At 53.8% G+C, this 17,913-nt stretch overlaps 3 protein-coding genes across 4 annotated transcripts in view; 1 reads left to right on the top strand and 2 right to left on the bottom strand.

Moving 5' to 3' along the window:
- The window catches only part of CLDN19 (claudin 19), a 4,016-nt gene extending 3,176 nt beyond the window's left edge, over positions 1–840 (bottom strand). For both annotated transcript variants that reach the window (XM_041399114.1, XM_041399115.1), the window contains exon 1: positions 604–840. In XM_041399114.1, the coding sequence (XP_041255048.1) occupies positions 604–826 (223 nt within the window). In that variant the 5' untranslated portion in view covers positions 827–840. The remainder of the gene's footprint in view (positions 1–603) is intronic.
- A 1,329-nt stretch (positions 841–2,169) lies between these two features.
- P3H1 (prolyl 3-hydroxylase 1) lies at positions 2,170–10,055 on the bottom strand. Its single transcript, XM_041399122.1, has 15 exons — positions 9,503–10,055; positions 8,976–9,128; positions 8,620–8,809; positions 8,013–8,144; positions 6,035–6,174; positions 5,248–5,337; positions 5,085–5,137; positions 4,602–4,723; positions 4,304–4,431; positions 4,103–4,198; positions 3,838–3,988; positions 3,254–3,371; positions 2,990–3,065; positions 2,684–2,824; positions 2,170–2,606 (listed from the first exon to the last, which is right to left on the bottom strand). Exons 1-15 carry the CDS (start codon positions 9,989–9,991, stop codon positions 2,493–2,495), a joined length of 2,193 nt encoding a protein of 730 aa, XP_041255056.1. The 5' UTR covers positions 9,992–10,055; the 3' UTR covers positions 2,170–2,492.
- A 37-nt stretch (positions 10,056–10,092) lies between these two features.
- On the top strand, positions 10,093–14,892 carry CUNH1orf50 (chromosome unknown C1orf50 homolog). The gene is made up of 4 exons (XM_041399123.1): positions 10,093–10,329; positions 11,211–11,297; positions 13,598–13,729; positions 14,392–14,892. Exons 1-4 carry the CDS (start codon positions 10,102–10,104, stop codon positions 14,581–14,583), a joined length of 639 nt encoding a protein of 212 aa, XP_041255057.1. The 5' UTR covers positions 10,093–10,101; the 3' UTR covers positions 14,584–14,892.
- Positions 14,893–17,913: the final 3,021 nt, after the last annotated feature.

Genomic DNA, 17,913 nt, shown 5'->3' with positions numbered 1-17,913 from the left:
GGGTGGGGTGGTTTGATGTCCCCATGGGGCACTGTTGGTATCTAAATGTGATGTCCACATTGGAGCCCCCACCTCCTGGGGCCAGGAGCATCCCAGTCACACAAAGGGGCTCAAACCCACAGGGCCAAGAGGGGCTCAGTCCTGGGATGGGGAGGTTGGAGCCCAAGATTCACAGATGGAGAGGGAAGCTTGGACCCACATCAAGGCTCAGCTCAGTGGATAAGTGGACCCAGACCCCTCTGAGGTGGGGGGTCAGATCTACAATAGGGGTGGGGGCAAGAAGGTTTGGACCTGAAAGTGACTCAGGCTGCAGGAAGAGCCAGAGGAGCTCAGATGCATAGGGGAAGGGGCATCCAGACGTGAAGAGGGTACAGACCTGTTGGGGATGTGTGTTCAAACTCATACAGGTGGGTTCAAACACAGAGAAGGGCTCAGAGCCATATGGGGGAGGGTGAAACACAGAGCGGGACTCAGACTTACAAAGGGGCAAGGGCATCTCAGGATCCCAGGGGAGCTCAGACCAAAGCAGAGACGGGAATCAGGGACTGCACCCAGGAAAGGAAGCGGGGTTCATCCTACAGGGCCCCGGGCTCCCGTACCCACCTTCGAGGGAGAGCAGCGAGTCGTGCAGGCGGCACTGCACCTGCCCGGTGCTCTGGGCGGCGCAACTCATCCACAGCCCCTCGTGGAGCCCCACGGCCGTGATGATGGCGTCCCCGGCGTACGAGCTCTGCCGCCACTGCGGCAGCACGGCGGCCGCCAGCCCCGCCACCCAGCCGGCCAGCGCCGCCAGGTACCCGGCCAGCTCCCGCGCCCCGCCGCCCATCGCCGCCGCCGCCGCGCCCCGCCCCCGGCGGATGGAGAGGGGCCGTGGGAGGGAAAGGCCGGAGGGGGGGCCCTGAGGGGGAAGACGGGCCGGAGGGGTGGGGAGCAGGGCGACGTGGGGGGAGGATTTAAGGAGAAGGGAGAGATATGGGTCTTGCGCGGGGAGATTTAGGTCCCGGGGGGGATTTTTTTGAGTCTCGAGTGGGAGAGTTGGGGCCAAGGGAATGGGTTACCTGGAGCTTAGGGGGAATTGTGTACCGGGAGGCGGGAATTAGAGGCCTGAAGGGAAGAGCATTAAGTCTGAGGGGGAGATTTGAATCTGAGGAGAGTGATTTGGGGTTGGAGGCAAGGGATTTGAATCTTAGCGGGAAGAATGTGGTTTTAGGCGAAAAATTTGGGGCATGGAGGGGATTTGGGTCCTACAGGAGAGATTTGGGTGTTGAGAGAGATGGAAACCCCTGAAATGACAGTGGAGAGATATGGGGAAATGGGGCTCCCCGACAGGAGGAGGGAGGGGTTTAGTGGCAAGTTACCATCCTTGACCCCCTGCTGTGGGCTGGGAGCCCCCCAGAGGCCCCAGGGGTCACTTCAGGAATTCAACAGGGAGCAGAGAAACAGTTCATTCAGTGAGGGAATTCTGGCACACCACGCCATCATGGCACCAACAAGAGAAGCCATTGTCAGTGGTGTACGCCTGTGGGGGTGTGGGGAACACGTGTCACCACCCTGGTGACACCAAGCCCATTGCAGCCCCAGGACCTGGCAATCGTTAACTGCCATGGCCTCATCAGCAGTCTGCTCACGCGCTCAGGCAGCTGGGGGTGGACGCTGGGATGGTGGGCAGCCTCCACTGGGACTGTATGTTATCCTGGAGAAAAGATCCTCCAGATTCCCCCTTGCCCACCCCAATGGTGAATGGCCCTCCAAGTGAGACAGGGGTGCTGAGCTGCACACGGGGCAGGATTTATTTGCCCACATTCCCGGGATGGTTATGGTAATGGCCAGACATCTGTGGGAACAATTCAATGCCCTGTCCGGGGGTGCCAGGGTGCTCAAAGTCCTTCTTGTTCAAGGACAGTTCCCTCCTTGCTGGAATGGTGGGTTCCTTCCCACGTTATAGGAGCGGGGCCCAGGGGATGCTCAGCTGGAGATTGTATTGCCCTTACTGCCCCTGGGGCACCTTGTCTCCCACAAACACCTTTGTGAAGCTGACAGGGCTACAGTACTTCTGGGTAGATGCTTGCCAGGAGGGAAGGTTGCACCCCAACACTGACAAAAGCCAAAGGGTGACACCAGCCTTCAGTCCCCACTCGGAAAGCAACAAGTTAGAAAAAAAAACCTTTATTCACCCATTTTCTGCAGAAGGCACTTAAATAGCTCCAAGTTCAGGAAAGGCACACATGTTGGCACCAGGGCCCCACCCCTAACACAGCATCCCTCCCTTGTCCCCATGTCACCCACCCTTGAGCCGCCATCACACACCCCAGGTCAGCTCCACAGGGGGATAGTGGATGCTGCAGGGGTAGTACACCAGATTCCCCAAAGCCCCATTCCAACTGGGTTGGGGGCAGAAGGGGTCCCATATGTTACCCTTATGACTATGCAGCCCGAAGCCACAATGCTGACATGACTAGTCCCAGCAGAGACGTCCTGGTCCCCGTAGGATGTCACAGCTCATCTTTCCTCACCACAATGGCAGCTGGTGATTCCTGCTCTGGCTCCAAATCACCCTCTTCCATGCCAAAAAGCATCTTCACCAGGTCATCTGCCTGCACACGTTCCTGTGGGCAGACCCATGGTGGTAAGCATAGCCACTGCCCCACACAAAAACCCTAGGCGCTGCCGGGAGGGAGCTTACCCGCTCACTGTGCCGAGGGTCCAGGGTGAACCAGAGGGCAATAGCGCAGCGCTGACCCTTCGTCACAGCTTTCACCCCATGGGGGTTCTCTGAGCCAGAGGAGAAGCCCACAGCACGGCCACACTGCGGCTGGACCTCTGCCTGTCAAGGGTGGGAAACCAGGAGACCCCAGTCAGGGGTGCATTGGTTCCCCTCAATGCAAGTTCGTCTTTTGCAGTGGCTCAGGGGATGTTCCCAGAGCACACAGCCAACAGGCAGGAGCTAGAGTTGGTGCTGCACATGGATCCTCAGAGCTGAGCTACTCACGGTCTCAGTCTTGGCATCCAGCTCGGTAAAGTAGAAAGCTCCTCCTTCAAAGTCCCCATTAAGGTAGAGGATTGCACTAAAGGGAGCAGGGGACAAGTGGAGGTGACAAGTAACCATCACCAGCACTCCCCAACACCATGGCAAGAGCCAGAAGCAAGAAAGCCCAGGTTTGCTGCACCTCCTACCTTGCTCCTCCCAACTAGGTGCCACCAAATCATGGTACCCTTAGGTGGGGAAGCTGCAGCTGACAGCCACCACCAGTACCTGTAATCCCGGAAAGTGTAGGCTGGGGGTTCCTTCACACATAACAGTGCCTCTGCATTGAGAATGCAGTTGTCCACATGCACCTCGTGGCTGTTGTCACTCCGGCCTTCTTGCTTCTCTAGGGTAGAACAGGGCATGTCAGGACCCCTCTGTGCAGGAACAGGGTCCACCCCAAGTATCTTGTGCTTGCCAATGACAAGAGTCATGTGTTAGCCTAAAGCACTTCCACTTGTTGGAGTGTGGATTGTGCAAGGCCATTTGGGTGGCATAAAACACTGTTGACTTGTCCCATGGCATTTCCATGGCCCTCCAGGTACAACCTCTCTTAGTACTCACCCCAAAATGCCTCAGAGTGATGAAATCCTGTATGGCATGAAGCCATCTGCCCTGTTAGAGGCAGCCAGCAGAGCTGCTGCTCATATTCCCAAACTGGGCTTAGGGACAAGCTTCCTACACCCTCCTGGGAAGAGGAGTGGGTTAGGGAGCAGCAAGGAGGTCTCCAAAGAAAGGTCCAAGACTACACCACTCCAGCTGTTAGAAGAGATCCAGACAGGAGAAGACCTGTTCCTCTGGGCCACACTCACCATCAATGGCTGTGCGGCACACTAGGTGGGAGTAGGAGAAGTGGAGTGGGACCTCCAGGCGGAAGTAGGACTCAATCATGTGCCGCACCTTCTCTGTCACGTTGTAGTACAAGTAGGCACTGTGCAGGGGCACCTTGCCCTCCTGCCCCAGCTGTGGAGGACAGACAGGACAGGGACTCAGCCCCAGATGGGCATGAGCAACCATGTCCCCCAAAACTACCCTCCCTTGTCCCTACAGCCTGTTTCTCCACACAGCCGCCCCAACCTTGAGGGCCTTGAGAACCGTCACGCCATAGAAGGTCTCGCTGGGAGTGTGAGGAGAGGTCTTCCCCCGATAGCCATCTCCAGCCGAGGCAGCCGCCTGCAAAACTTGATTGGTGTTACTGGTCTGATGTGTGAGCTGCAGGATGGGACCCCTGGGCATTCTCTACCCATCCCTGCCTGCTACACCCATTCTTGCACTCACGTTAGTGAGTCTCTGCAGTTCTCGGCACTCCTCAGCAGAAAGGACTCCATCCACCACAACACGCTGGGAGCCATTCAGGGCCTTGGAGTTCATGGTGACACTGGCTCCTTCGTACACCAAAGGGCCACCTGTGGCACAAATGGGATTGGTGGAGAGAGATGCCACCAACTCTGGTGTGGCTGGGGGAAACTGTGATCCCTCCACCTGCTCCTGCTGCCACCCATGTGTCGAGGAACTGTGAACTGGCAGCAGGGGTCACAAAGGTCTCCATCCCACCTCCCCTCCTGGCCTTCTCCACCTTCTCGGATGAACTTGCTCATGTCGGCAGACTCTTTGGTCTTCTCCTCCACCAGTGTCTCAATCTCCTTCATGAGGTTGCCGATTTCCTCAGAGATGCGTGCTGCTGTCTCCCGCTCCACCCTGGGCATGCGGCAGCCATCAGCGGCAGCACCACCACCCCACTGTCCCCACATCAGAAATGAGGGCCACTAAGACAAGGGCAGGACAGGCTGTCTCAGGTGCTGGTAACAAAGCTCACACCTAGACTGGAGAGAGTCACCTCAATGTATCCCTCACTCTGAGGTGTTTGGGGTGACCTACACTTGCCCATGGGCTGATGGGAAATAAAGTTCTGCCCTCCAGCAGCCTCTTCCAGTCCCAATATCAAAACATCCCCTGGCAGAAGCTCCATGCCATGTCCTTTGGCCCAAAGCCCACAATGGAAGAAGGGTTACTCCTGTCAGACCCCCACTGGGTGAACTTGGCTGGGGACAGCACTCACTTCTGTTTCTCTCGCAGTCTTTTTGGTATCACCTCTTCAGGTGTCCATGTGTCCTGCCGCCAGAAGAACAACATCAGGAGCTGGACAAAGATCTGGCCAGGACACAGACCCTTCATCTGCCTTCCATTTGGCCACTGCATCACCCTGGTCTCACATCACCCACCGGGTCCACAAAAGGGATGCCAAAGACGTCATAGCTGAAGAAGAGCAGTTTCTTCTCCATCAGACTCTGCTGGTAATATACCTGGATCTCCTGTGGCAAGGGGAAGAGGGATGGGATGAGGTACAGCAGGAGGATTCTGAAAAACCCCGAGTGTGGGCAGGAGGATGCAGGTTTACACCATTCCTGTGGTCCTTGCTCCAGACCTGCAGCCTGGTTTCCTGCTCCATCTGGCAGCTGGGAAGCAAGTGGCATTCCCCATCCTGTCTGAACCTCCCTGTGGACAAGCCCTGGGGAGATGACAGTTGAGCAGAGGCCCATGTGTGTCCCTTCTGCAGGAAGCTCTTTAGGAGCAATTTCCCTTCTCCTACTCCAACTGGTGTGGGGCAGAGACTCCCATCCATGCCTATCACATTCCAGGCAGGACCTGGCCATCGAGATTTGGCTATTTTGAAGCCAAATCCTCTCCTTTATAAGCAATTTCACTTCAGTTGTGGAAAAGCGCAACAGAGGTGGCCTCAGATCCTCCTAAAAAGATTGTCCACCTGCCTCTCACAGCACCCTCTATCAGGAATGGGTCCATGTGTGCCAGTCATGCAGCTTCACTTGGCCTAAGACATTTTGCCAGTGATGTTTTTTCAGCTTTTCAGCTACTTTCCAGCTTGTCTAACCTTAAATCCACCCACTCCTGTCCACCTTAGGTAGCTGGCACGGAGGAGACCCTACAGCTTCTGCAAAGGTCCCCAGTGAGAACATGTCCCTGCAATCATTTGTCCTTCTGATTGCTCACCTCTCGTGGTTGGATGGGTCTGGCCAGGTTTTCCCCCAGGACGGCGGTGTAATAGGCCAAATTTTGGTTCATCACCTCGTCATGTGGGAAGAATAGCAAATAGGTTTTGGCGCATTCAATGGCTTTTTCATAATTCCCATCTGCAATGAGAAATGGGGCTGTTAATGGCATGTCCAAGGACACTGGAGGCACAATAAAGACAGACATGGAGGAGAGATGAAAGACATAGTCCTTGTGTTCCAGACTGTGTCATGAGTAGAGCAGATCCCCTGGAGCAAGGATAACTGCTGCCACAAAGGCAAAATTCAGACTCTGTTGTGCTCTCCGGTCTCCAGAAACCATCACAACAGAAATCAGGGGTACTTGTATAGCTTGGGTACTTTTCTCACTTGGAAAACATTACAAAGCCTATTTAGAGGTAGCCAGACACAACCATTTACTGGCAAACCTGCAGTTTCCAGCCACTGAAGCATCCTACCCAACTTTTACGTGGTCTTTCACAGATTCACACAACCACAGAATGAGTCAGATTGCAAGGGACCACAGTGAGTCATCTTGCCCAATCTCTCTCCTCAAACAGGGTCCTCCGAGAGCATATAGCACAAGACTGGGTCCAGATTGTCTGGAATATCCCCAGTGAGAGAGATGTGACACCCTCTCTGGACAATCTCTTCAGACTGCAGTTGATGCAAACGTCCTCATAGCCAGGTGGAACTTCTTAGCCATGAGTTTCTGCCTCTTGTCCTATTGCTCAGCACCACAGAGCAGAGCCTGACTCCATCCTCCAGCGCTACCGTGCAGATACTGACAAACATTGATGAGGTCCCCTCACAGCTGTCTTTTCTTGAGGATTTCCATCCTCTTGGACTTCATATTTTTCCCCTCCTTTTGAAGAATTCACACAGAAACATTTTAAACTTTTCTAAAGAAGTAAATAAAAAATCAAATCAAATCAGGTGTATTTTCCTGGGTTGTAACTCTTCTGCAGTGGGAGTGTGCTGCTGTGATTTGAGGCAAGAGGTGGACAGCTGGCAAGGAGGGAAAAAAATATACTTCTCTTGGCTGTTGTTTCACTTGAAAAGTGAAGCTGCCCAGTAATAAATCCATGTGGAGAGTGACTGCAGCCAAGCACAGGGAGATCCCATCTCCTGGAGAATGTTTCAGGCGGGAGGAACATGCCTGTATGAACCTCATGAAGTACAAGGCCTAGTGGAAGGCTCTCCACCAGTATCAGTGAAGATGGGGGGATGGATGGGATTAGAGCACCCAGTGGAGAAGGATATGGAGATAATAGTGGATGAAAAATTGCACAGGACCCAACCATGTGCACTAGCAGCTCAGAAACCACCCCCCCCCAGGGTGATCCCTAGCAGCATGGGCAACAGGTGAGGGAGGGACTCTGCCCCTCTGCTCCACTCTGGTGACATGCCACTTGCAGTGCTGCGTCCAGCTCTGGGTTCCCCACATAAGGATATGGACTCATTAGTGCGGGTCCAGAGGAGGCCACAAAAATGGCCAGAGGACTGGAGCCTCTCTGTGAAGAAAGGCTGAGAGAATTTGGCTTGTTGAACCTGGACATGAGATGGCTCCTGAGAGATCTTGATAGCCTTCCCATACCAAGAGCAGCCACAAGAGTGATGAAGACAACTTTTTATAGTTTATAAAGTTTATAGTGACAGGACAAGGGTAATTGTCTTAAACAGAAGAAAGGCAGCATTAGGTTGGCCATAAGGAAAGAATTTTCTCTGATGAGAGTGGTGAGGCCCTGGCACAGACTGCTCAGAGTGTTAAGAGACCGTGTTGGATGGGGCTGGGGGAGATCTGAGTGACCAGTGCTGGATGTCCCTTCATCTCTGGTTGTACTGATGAGATTATTTTTGAAGGTCCTTTCCCCACCCAAACCACTGTCAGCATCTATGATTTCAGGCAGAGTGCCGAGTGCTGACCACCACAGAGGATGAGGTGACGAGCTGCTTACTGTTGTAGTAGGCAAACTGCAGGTAGTTGAAGTGCGAGGGCAGGAAATCCTCCAGAGGCTTCTCTTGGCCGGGCTGGGAGGCCAGCTCTGTGACGCAGCCCTGCTTGCAGCTTAGCACTTGCATGGAGTGATCTGGCAGAGAAAAATGCCATGTCACTGCTCACAGTCACCCACGGGCTGATGGGCAGGACCCTGAGGGGTACCCAATCTCCTGCTCATACTGGGGTTGTTGCAAGCTTTTTGGTAGTGGAAGACCCTCAGGGATGGGGGTTGTCCACCTCAGAGATGACCAGTGTGGGGTTGTGGTGCTCTCTCAGGACAGACTAGCCATTCTCAGCCTCCCATCACATCTTGGTGACCCTCTACTGGCCTCTCTACTGTCTTTCCATGTTCCTCTGGAATGTGGAGAATTCCTGGGCATCAGCCCCAGTGCTAAGAGCAGGTAAACACCTCCTGCCATTTACTGGCCACCCCTTCCCTAGTGAAAGCCAGGATGGGGTTTCCACTCTTCAGGGACCCCCTACCACCACCACAGGTCTTTGTGGACCAACCACCCCAAGAATTGTATTCAACTCTTGTGACAGGACACAGAAGAAATGGCTCCCACCTGTAATGGCCTGGAAAAGGTCTGCATTGTACTCAAGGTAGTTGTAGCCCTCGTAGTCGTACGGTCCCTCGCAGAGAGCGCGGCACTCGGTGTCTGCCACAAAATACTCCTCCAGCGCCTTCTCCAGGTGCAGGATGGCAGCAGCTGGCTGCTCCTCTGTGTAAAACCGGACGCCCAGCTGAAATTCGCTCTGCAGAAGGATGAGAAATGATGAGGGGATCTCAATGCTTCACTCCCCATGATGGATCACCTCATCCCCACCACAATGGCATCTCATGAGCTCTCTGAGCCAGCAACTGTGGTATGATTGTCCTGGGTTGCACAGCGGACAGGGCTTTGGGAGGGGAGGTTCTCACCAGGTGGGGTTTGGCCTCCAGGTCAGTGAAGTCATCCTCGTGGACTCCCACCATGGCCTGGTAGTACTCCAGGTTCTGCCTCATCTCTTGATGCCCGGGGTTGGCCACGAAGAAAGTGTGAGCGGCCGCCGCCGCCTGCGCTGGCCGGTTCATCTGGGTGGGACGGGGGTGAGACAGCGCGGATCCCATGCAGAGCGGAGGGGACACCCTTCCCCGGGGCATCCCGGCAGCCGGGGCGGAGGGCGGCGACAGGGGCGGCTCCGGCCAGCTCCGACGTGGCACTGGTGGGGGGGGGCGCGAAGGCGGGGGGGCAAGGCCGGGACTGCCGGCCGGCAACCCCACTCCGCCGAACCCCCCCGGCTTCCCGGGACAGGGATCGCCACTGGCCGGTTCACCCGGTCCCACCCATCCATCCTCCCGCCTGATTCCGGGATCCTCCGTGCATCCCGCCCGTCCCAAAACCCGTCGTAGCGGGACAACCCTTCCCTTCCCCCTTTCCCTTTTTTTCCCCGCCGCCGGTGCTGCACCTTGAAATAGGCGACCTGAAGATAGTTGTAGGGGCTGCGCCGGCCGAACTCCCGGTCCAGCTCCTCTCCTAGGCGGTACCGGGAGGGCGCAGCGGGCCCGCAGCCCCGCAGGCAGGCGGCGCGGCGAAGCAGCGCCCGAAAGAACCGCAAGTCGCGGAGCACCGGGTCGGGTTGGGACTCGGTCCCCTCCGCCGGTCCCGCTGTGGCGTTGGCGCAGCGCAGGCGGCACCGCATCAGACGGGAGCGCACGGCGGCCCGCGCCCGCAGCGCCCGCTCCATCTGCAGCACTACGGTGGGCCAGTCCCCCCGCGCGTACGCCTCGGCACCGGCGGCGAACAGCGCGTCCGGGGACTGCGCGGGCAACGGCGGGTCGCCCGGTGATAGGGTCGGGACCGGGACCGGCTCCGCTGGCGTGGCCGCCCGCGCCAGCAGCACCATCAGCAACGCCGGCAGCAGCAACAGCAGCAGACGCGACGGCGACAGCGCCATGACCGAACGCCGGCCGAACCGCGGCACCAGCCGCCCCGGGCAGCGCAGCGATACTAACTCCGCCCCCTCCACCCCGCCCGCTGGCCAATCAGCGACAGCAGAGCCCCGCCATGGCCGCCTGCCTCACCGTGCGTGCTGACGCCTCAGCGGAAGCCTCTCCACCGGGCGGAAGCGGTGGGTCGTGGCTGTCCATGGCGGAGGGCGGCGCGGTGCCCGGGGATGACGCTCCCGGTCCCGGTCCCGGTCCCGGTCTGGCTCTGGTCGAGGGTAGCGCCGGCCGCGCCGGCCGCGTCGGTGACCCCGGGGACCTAGTGGCCCTGGCCCAGCAGGTGCAGCAGGTGAGGGCTGGGTCTCAGCGGCGGAGCTGCGGGGGCACGACTGGGCTCACTGTCCGCTGCCTCCCGGACGTCTCCGGGGCCTTCTCAGGCGGCGGCCTTGGTGCTTTCAGCACGTCCCGTTGCTCCCCGGTGGCCCCGGCGGCCTCCTGGTGTATCCTGTGCTGTTTCCCACTGTCTCCTCCCAGTATGTTGCAGTGCCCTGCCAGTATCTCCCGAGTTCCCACGTTGTTGGTGTCTCCAGAACGTTTCACTGCACTTCAGTGCTTGCCACTGTGCCTTGCTGCCCCACAGTGACTCTTAGAGCATTCCACTGAAGTCCCTTTCCAGTATGCCCTGGTGCTTCCCAGTATGCCCCACTATATACAGTTCACAGCAGCATGTACAGATGCCTCCCACTACCATACTGCCAGTCCATCCTCGCACCCTTCATATGTTCTGTGACTGCTTCAGTGATTCTTAGTACATCCTGATTCTCAGTTGACCCCAGTTTTTTCTGGTATGTTCAACTGGTCCTCCCAGTGTGCTCCAGTATGTTATACTATTCCCCCAGTGCCTCATAGTACATCCTACTGATCTCTGGTGATGTCCCCCAGAGCTTCTCAGTTCACCTAAATGCTCAGTGTATGTCCTACTGCCTCCTCCCTGTGTATCCCACTACCTCCCAGTCCAACCCATTGCCTCCCAGTATGTCCTGCTGCTCCCTCTCACTGCCCCTCAGCCTATCCAGACAGCTCCTGGTCCTTGCTTCTGCCTAGGGGTGCCAGGACAGCTCCTGCACCCCCCAACTCTGTGGATGCCTTCAGCTTGACCATAGCTGGCTCGGCACAGTCCAGAGGGCTGCGGTTCTTTCTGTTCTGACCAGCCCTGATTTTCTCTCCTAGGCCAATGACTTTGTTCGAGCAAATGCCTGCAGCAAACTGACAGTCATCGCTGAGCAGATCCGGCACCTGCAGGAGCAGGCACGGAAGGTGAGTAAGGATGGGCAGAGGGCTCATTGCCCTGCCATGGGAGATGAGCATCTGCTGCCGCTTCTGGGCATTTGGGGAGAGCTGTGGCCTACATGTGAGTTGGGGCCAGGAGCTGAGCAGAGAAGATTTAGTGGAAAAACAGGGAGGTTTATTGTCCAGTGTCAAGGGGGATGGGGGAGCGTTGATTTTTGTGCTTTCCCTGTGTCCTCAGCAAACCAAGAAGGACTTTATTAATAAAGTAGGGGAGCAAGAGCAGGTAGTCCAAAACAGCTCGCAAGTATCAGGACAGAGAGAGGTGACTCTGGTTTTGGGACAGGTGACTTGTGTGTGCACTGTGCTCTTGGAATGATCTGATGAAGTGAGGATGTGGCCCTAGCTGGACCTGAGGCCCTGGGATAAAGTGGTGCGCTTCAATGGGTTCCTCTGTGAGCGACTAGCGCTTTTGGGGCCTGGAGCATGCTCACTATGATAGGTGACAACAGAGGCAAAGAACAGGTCTTTGTATGGAAGTCTGTGTATGGAAATCCAGGGACAGTTTACCAAACCACAAAGGGAATCCAGGAACAAGGACAAACTGGGCCTGAGGGCACACGGTTTTATATGGTGAAAAAGGGGTGGCTCTGAGGGTTAAAGTCCAATGGGAACAAGTGAAAATGGTACAGAGGAGGGGCAGCCAACCAGGGGAACCAATAGGGTAATGGGGGTGGAACATTGCATCAAACTGGGATCAATGGGGATCAGGAGAGGGGAGAACATTCTAGAGAATATACATATAGGGTGAATGGGGGCTGCACTGGGGTGGAGCAACTGTATGAACCAATGGAACTTAATGTATTAACATGTGCCTGCAAAGGCCTATGGGAGTGAGGCATTTCTCACCCTAAGAGGGTGTTTCTCCTTGCCTGCTTTTGCCTCCCCAGGGTTAAAGGGTAATAGCCCAAGTGGTTGGTTCTCAGGCCTCCCTACTGGGAAAGATGAATTCTCTGTCTAGTAATAAGCTTGGTTTCATGTCAATCCTGATGCATTTGCTGGAGTGGGTGGTCCCAGGAATACACAGCAGGGCTTGGCTGTGTTCATCAGTCCAGCCTTCCACTGTTAGGAGTAAAAACAGGAGCCAGAGTGGGGGAGGATCTGCCAGTCATTGCAACTGGCCCACTGCCATTGAGGCCATTACATCATGTAATCATTAACTGGTGGAGCTGGAGCAGTCAGGTGGTGGAACTGGGGAGATGAATTCTCCTTTGTTTGCTGCCCCTTCCCTTTCAGGGCACAGCAGGAAGGGCTGTCTTAGGTTGCAAATGCAAGTTGTGGCTGGGGGTGTGTATTCTATTACCATCTGTCAGAAGTGGGGCAGTTATCTTCTGTTAATTGGGCCACCTGCTCAAACCAGGTGGGGCAGTTTTCTTTATCTCTTCATGACCCATCCTCCCTCCGGGAGATACCTTCTGTCAATGGGCCATTGAGTGTCACTGCATGACTGATAAAATTACATCATCCCATTGGGAGATGCTCCACCCAGGGGAGGAGCCAAGCATTCCTACCTGGCTACAATCTTGACATTTGGAACACCATAGTCAGCCTTTTCTCACTGCATTCCCAAATGAGCAGCTTTCTTTTCCACTGGATTCCCAAAGACCAGACCCATCTACACCACCACTGGACCTTCAGAGGAAAACTACACCCTTCTACAGGATCACTGCTTCAACAGAACAACACTTGTCACTCCAGTAGGACTGCAGCCATTATTTAATCAGACTGCTACCAACAGCCTGACCCACAGGGTGTCAGGTCATATTTCTGACTCTGTCAATGTTGTTTTGTATTACTGCATTCTTACTTTTATTTTTTTTCTTAATAAAGAAGTGTTATTCCTACTCCTGTATCTTTGCCTGAGAGCCCCCTTAATTTCAAAGTTATAGTAATTCGGAGGAATGAGGTTTACATTTTTATTTTAGGGGAGGCTCCTGCCTTCCTTCTTTTCAAACCAAGACAAGGCCCCAATCCAGCAGCTGTCTGTGGAGATGAGGAATAAGCCCAGCATGTGGTAGGATCAAGTGTAGAAGTGAATTTGGGGTGAGGTGCAGAGGTATCTCCACCTCTGTGGAGAGATTCTTTGAAGTCCTACTGACAGGGAAGAATTGGAAAAAACTTTATCTCTTTGGAAAACGTCTCCTTCCTGTGTGCCAGGGAGATCAAGACCTTGTGACCCATAGGTCAAATGATGTGACTTGGGCTACAGCTGAGAGGCAATAGCATGTTGTCATTTCAAGTGTAAAGATGTCAAGTTTTGTGTATTCCAGGTCTTAGATGAAGCTAACAGGGATGCTGATCTGAACCACGTGGCCTGCAACCTTGTGAAGAAGCCAGGAAATGTTTACTACATGTACAGGCGGGAGAGTGGGCAGCGGTATTTCTCCATCCTGTCTCCTAAGGTGGGTGGTTACAAGCCATGAAGAAGCAGGGAGGGGGAAAAAAGTAATGTTTCTGGCGCTTGGGAACATACTGAGCTCAGGCAAAAGCACCAGCTTGATGGGGGCATTCATTTGTCCCTACTCAGGTTTGGTGTTTGCCCTTGCTCTGGGTTAGTCTGCTGGGGCCAGAGCCATCTTATGGAGTTCTCTGGCTCTTGATGGAGAATGGCAAGAAGCCCTTTGGTGCACGGACCTGAATTTTGTCTTTTGGTACCTGCGGTTCTTTGTCTGGAAGTAAAGAACTGCCAACATGCCTTGAGCCTTCCCTGGCTGGTGTGGCTGCCTGGCAGGACGGTCTCTTCAGGTACTTCAGCCCAGGAACTGAGTTTGTCTGCAGCTGAGGGGATGGTCTTTGAGTTCTCCTCCTTCCAGACTACCCATTTTCTTACATGCAGGGTGAAGGCTTCAGGGCAGGTCAGGGAGATCTTATGTCCACAAGCCTTCCTCTGTCAGTGCTGGAGCTTGGCCTGATCTTGGACTTGGGGTAGCTGAGCCTAATTTTAGGTTAGAAAATGGTATGGTCATGTAGGGGGGACTGCTTCGAAGGTAGTAGTGCTTAGGGACAGCACAGCCCAGTTCCAAGGGAAACTGAACACTGATGGAATCTCTCTTTTCTCCACCAGGAATGGGGTACCGCTCCCCATGAATTTCTTGGTGCCTATAAGCTCCAGCATGACATGTCCTGGACTCCGTTTGAGGACATAGAGAGACGAGATGCTGAAATAACTGTCCTGGAGAAGCTCCTGAGCCAGCAGGCAGCACTGCCCCCGTGCATGGAGCCCAACTTCCAGGGCTTGGCCAAGTCACACAAGTGACCACACAGGACCCCCTGAGCAGAGTCCCCGAGTGAGGAGACACAGTGCCTGTACCCTGCCAAAGGCAGGGTGGAAAGAGACCAAGAAACGAAAATGCTGATTTCTTTTGTGCTTTAAGAAGACTAATTCTGCATTCAGTCTTACTGGATTTTCTAGTAATTGAATAATTTGCTTCATTGACCCATGCTAAGCTGTAGCAAGAGGCAGGTGATACCAGGAGGTGTGAGCTCCAATAGTGCTTGGAGCAAAAAGCAGAAATGCTTGGGGCAGATGCTAATGCTGTAAAATAATATCTCCTATCTGCCTGGCTCTGGTGTACCTCACTGTGAGTGCATCAGGTAATGATCTCAAGGCTGGATTTTCCCCCTTATTAAAATGCACATGTTTAGAGAGCTCTGTGGCCTGGGAAGAGTGGTCAAAAGCCTGTGCAAAGGGTCTGCTGTGATGAGTCTCTGTCCTAGCAGGTCTGAATCCCTGAGCTGGGAACATGAGGTGACCAGAAGCTCTTTTCTCTGGAAAGAACATCCTCAAAAGGGCCATGCAGACTTCAGGTGCTCTTCAGATGATGTGTACCTCGTGCATTCCCCCTTGGATTTGAGTGCATGAGCTGCCAGGCAGAGGCAGGATACTGGATGACTTTATGGCAGAGCAGTGGGGCGAGCAAAATAAAACAATTGTGATCTCACATGTACCACCAAGACAGGCCCTGTGTTCTTCTTGTATGGCAAAAATACCTTAAGCTTTTGCCAGGAAGACTTAGTGGCACGTAGAGCTGGTAGGACACTTCCAGCATGTTTTTTCCACCTAGGAAAACTAGAGAGAAGTAAAAATCAGAGCTGCTGAGGAGATATCCTCCCTCTGCCCAGCCACACAGGGCTTCTTCAGGAACTTGTCTGCTTTTCTGTGAGGAGCCAAAGTTGGAATTTATTGATAGAGAGGATGTCCAGGTTGGATCCTGATATGTAACATTAGATCTGGTCGGATTCTCCCATGACTTGCTCACTTTCCTGACATGACAAGATGATCTTATATGCTGCTCCACGCATTGCATGTACACAATTGCCTTGCCACCTCCATCGGCAACATAAGGAGGGTTGGGGACCACTTGTAGGAGCTGAATTCTGACCCTGGGGTCTGGGCAGGCTATGGATGCAGTCGGTGCTTCTTGGTGGAGTCCAGCTGTGAGGGCATCTGCAAAAACGAGACCCTTGGGGGCCAGCACTGTCACTGTGTTTTGCCATTGCTGGAGTTTATTCCCCCTTTGCAGGACACAGCCTCGCCTCAAATCTCTACTGTCCCTCTGTCCTCATCCCCACACACTGGGAGTTGCCTTGGGAGATGCTCAAGGCTGCTGGCAGTGACAGTTCCTCATGGGAAGAGGAACTGTCCCTGTTTCCTGCTCGCGTTACAGAGGATTAGGAGGTTTAGGGCAGCTCCCTAGCAGCCCAGGATTTTTTTTGTCCCAGATTTTCTTCTCCTAGCTCTGCCCATTGCAGTAGCTCACCTATATCCCAGCATGGTGGAGCCTCTGTTTGGCAGAAACCTGTTCCTTGGATTCAATATGGGACATTTTCCTCAATATCTTTCCTCACTTGGAGCACAAGAGCATATTAACAGCAATTTAATAGTAGTAGTAGTAATAGTATTAGACTAGGCTATAATTAATTCCTTATGAAGTTACAGGTGCTGAATTTGACAGGCTTTTTTTCTGCTTTTTTATCACCTTGAGTCTGATTTTACTGCATGCTATTATATCTTAACTTGGAAGGGAGAAAGTTAATTACTGTATGGACTTTGTGTGGTGCTAATTATAGCAACACCGGATCTTCTGTCTTGATGTATGCTCCTCTGGGAAGTGAGGATTCCTGCACTGGTTTTATCTGTTTCCATCATTAATATCTGTACCATGGCGTGCACAAGAGGATTGGGGGTGGTGGCTGTGGACCTCTGTAGCCTTTGGTGGGATGTCATATGTGTCCAGCAGACACCCCTGGCCCTCCATACCACACAACTCACTGGTGTTCTGCAGTTCCTCTTGGCACTGTCAAGTCTTTCTCTTGGATTTGCCCCCAAAAAGCAAAACCACTGTGGCTTTGTATGGAAAGACAAAGGAGGTCTCAAGAGACAGGACATGGAGGTGATGAGCTCATAGTCGTGCTCAGTGTTCTGGGCACTGTGGGAAGTGGGGAATGAGGCTGGTGCAGGACGGGGTTGATGGAAAGGGGAACCATTCCCCCAATATTGCTTATGCATTGTTGGACTTCCAGAAATACTGGAAGGTGCTCTAGAGCCAAAGCAACACATCATCTGGAACACACACAAGGATGAAGCTGGTTGAGGTGGAGCCTCCTGTGATGCTTGGCAAGGATGAGTTTCTGCAGGAATGGTGAGAGTCTGTGGGGGACTCCAGGGTCTCTCCAGATTCTTGATCTCATCTGCTCGGCTCAGCCTCTACCCAGCTGGTGCCTTTTTGGTTGACAGGGAAAATCATCTGAAAGAGACAGTGAGACAATTATATCCATTCATGATTTCATTGAAAATCATCTGGAAGAGACAGTGAGACAATTATATCCATTCATGATTTAATCTTGAAAATTCTTTTGAAAATATTCCTTTTCCTTTGCTTTTTTGTGAGTGCTCAGGGCAGCAGTGAGTATATTCGGAAGGCAGTGGCTCTTCCCAAAATCCCCAGGGATGTCCACTATTTGCAAAAGGCACAGATGTGCTTCTGACACCATTTCATTGGGCAGAGTGGGTTTTGTTCTGTCTTTGGCCATGCAGATGAACCAGGGCTCATTTAAAAGGTCCAACACAAAGATGCTCTGAGGGTTTGACCCATTCCAGGTGCTCCCCAGGGCCAGTGTTTGGTGACTTGAGGCTGCTGGCACTGGTACTTACAGCACTTTCCAGCTTTTAAAATTTGAATTACTCTGGGGTTTTCTGTTTCAGGCCAAATTTTTGCTTTGCTTCTCAAAGTAGCTGTGCTTGGAGAGTTTCTTTCTGGCCTCTTGTTCCTCAATGATGGGGGTGGTTAGGGGGGGATTTAACCTGCCATAAGTGCCCGCTGCTCTGGGGTGTCATCTCCCAGCCACGAGGAGTGTCCCAGCAGGAGGAACTGTGGGTCTTTGACCCTTCTTATATCAGCTTCAGGTCCAGGGAGAAAAGATTAAAAAAACCCAAACAAAAACAACAACAAAAACAAACAAACAAATAAAAAAACCACCCCAAAAACCCAGAGGGAGTTGGGGCGCTGCCCAGGCGAGCCCCACGTCGGGCAGGCCGTGCCCGCGCGCGCCCCCTGCCGGTCCGTGCGGCGCCCTGCGCGCAGCG

This window comes from Onychostruthus taczanowskii, unplaced genomic scaffold (assembly GCF_017590055.1).
Source record: "Onychostruthus taczanowskii isolate IOZ18803 unplaced genomic scaffold, ASM1759005v1 scaffold155, whole genome shotgun sequence".
NCBI classification, from domain to species: domain Eukaryota; kingdom Metazoa; phylum Chordata; class Aves; order Passeriformes; family Passeridae; genus Onychostruthus; species Onychostruthus taczanowskii.
Note: the sequence above shows the minus strand (reverse complement) of the source record. Positions and strands in the feature narration are given on the sequence as shown.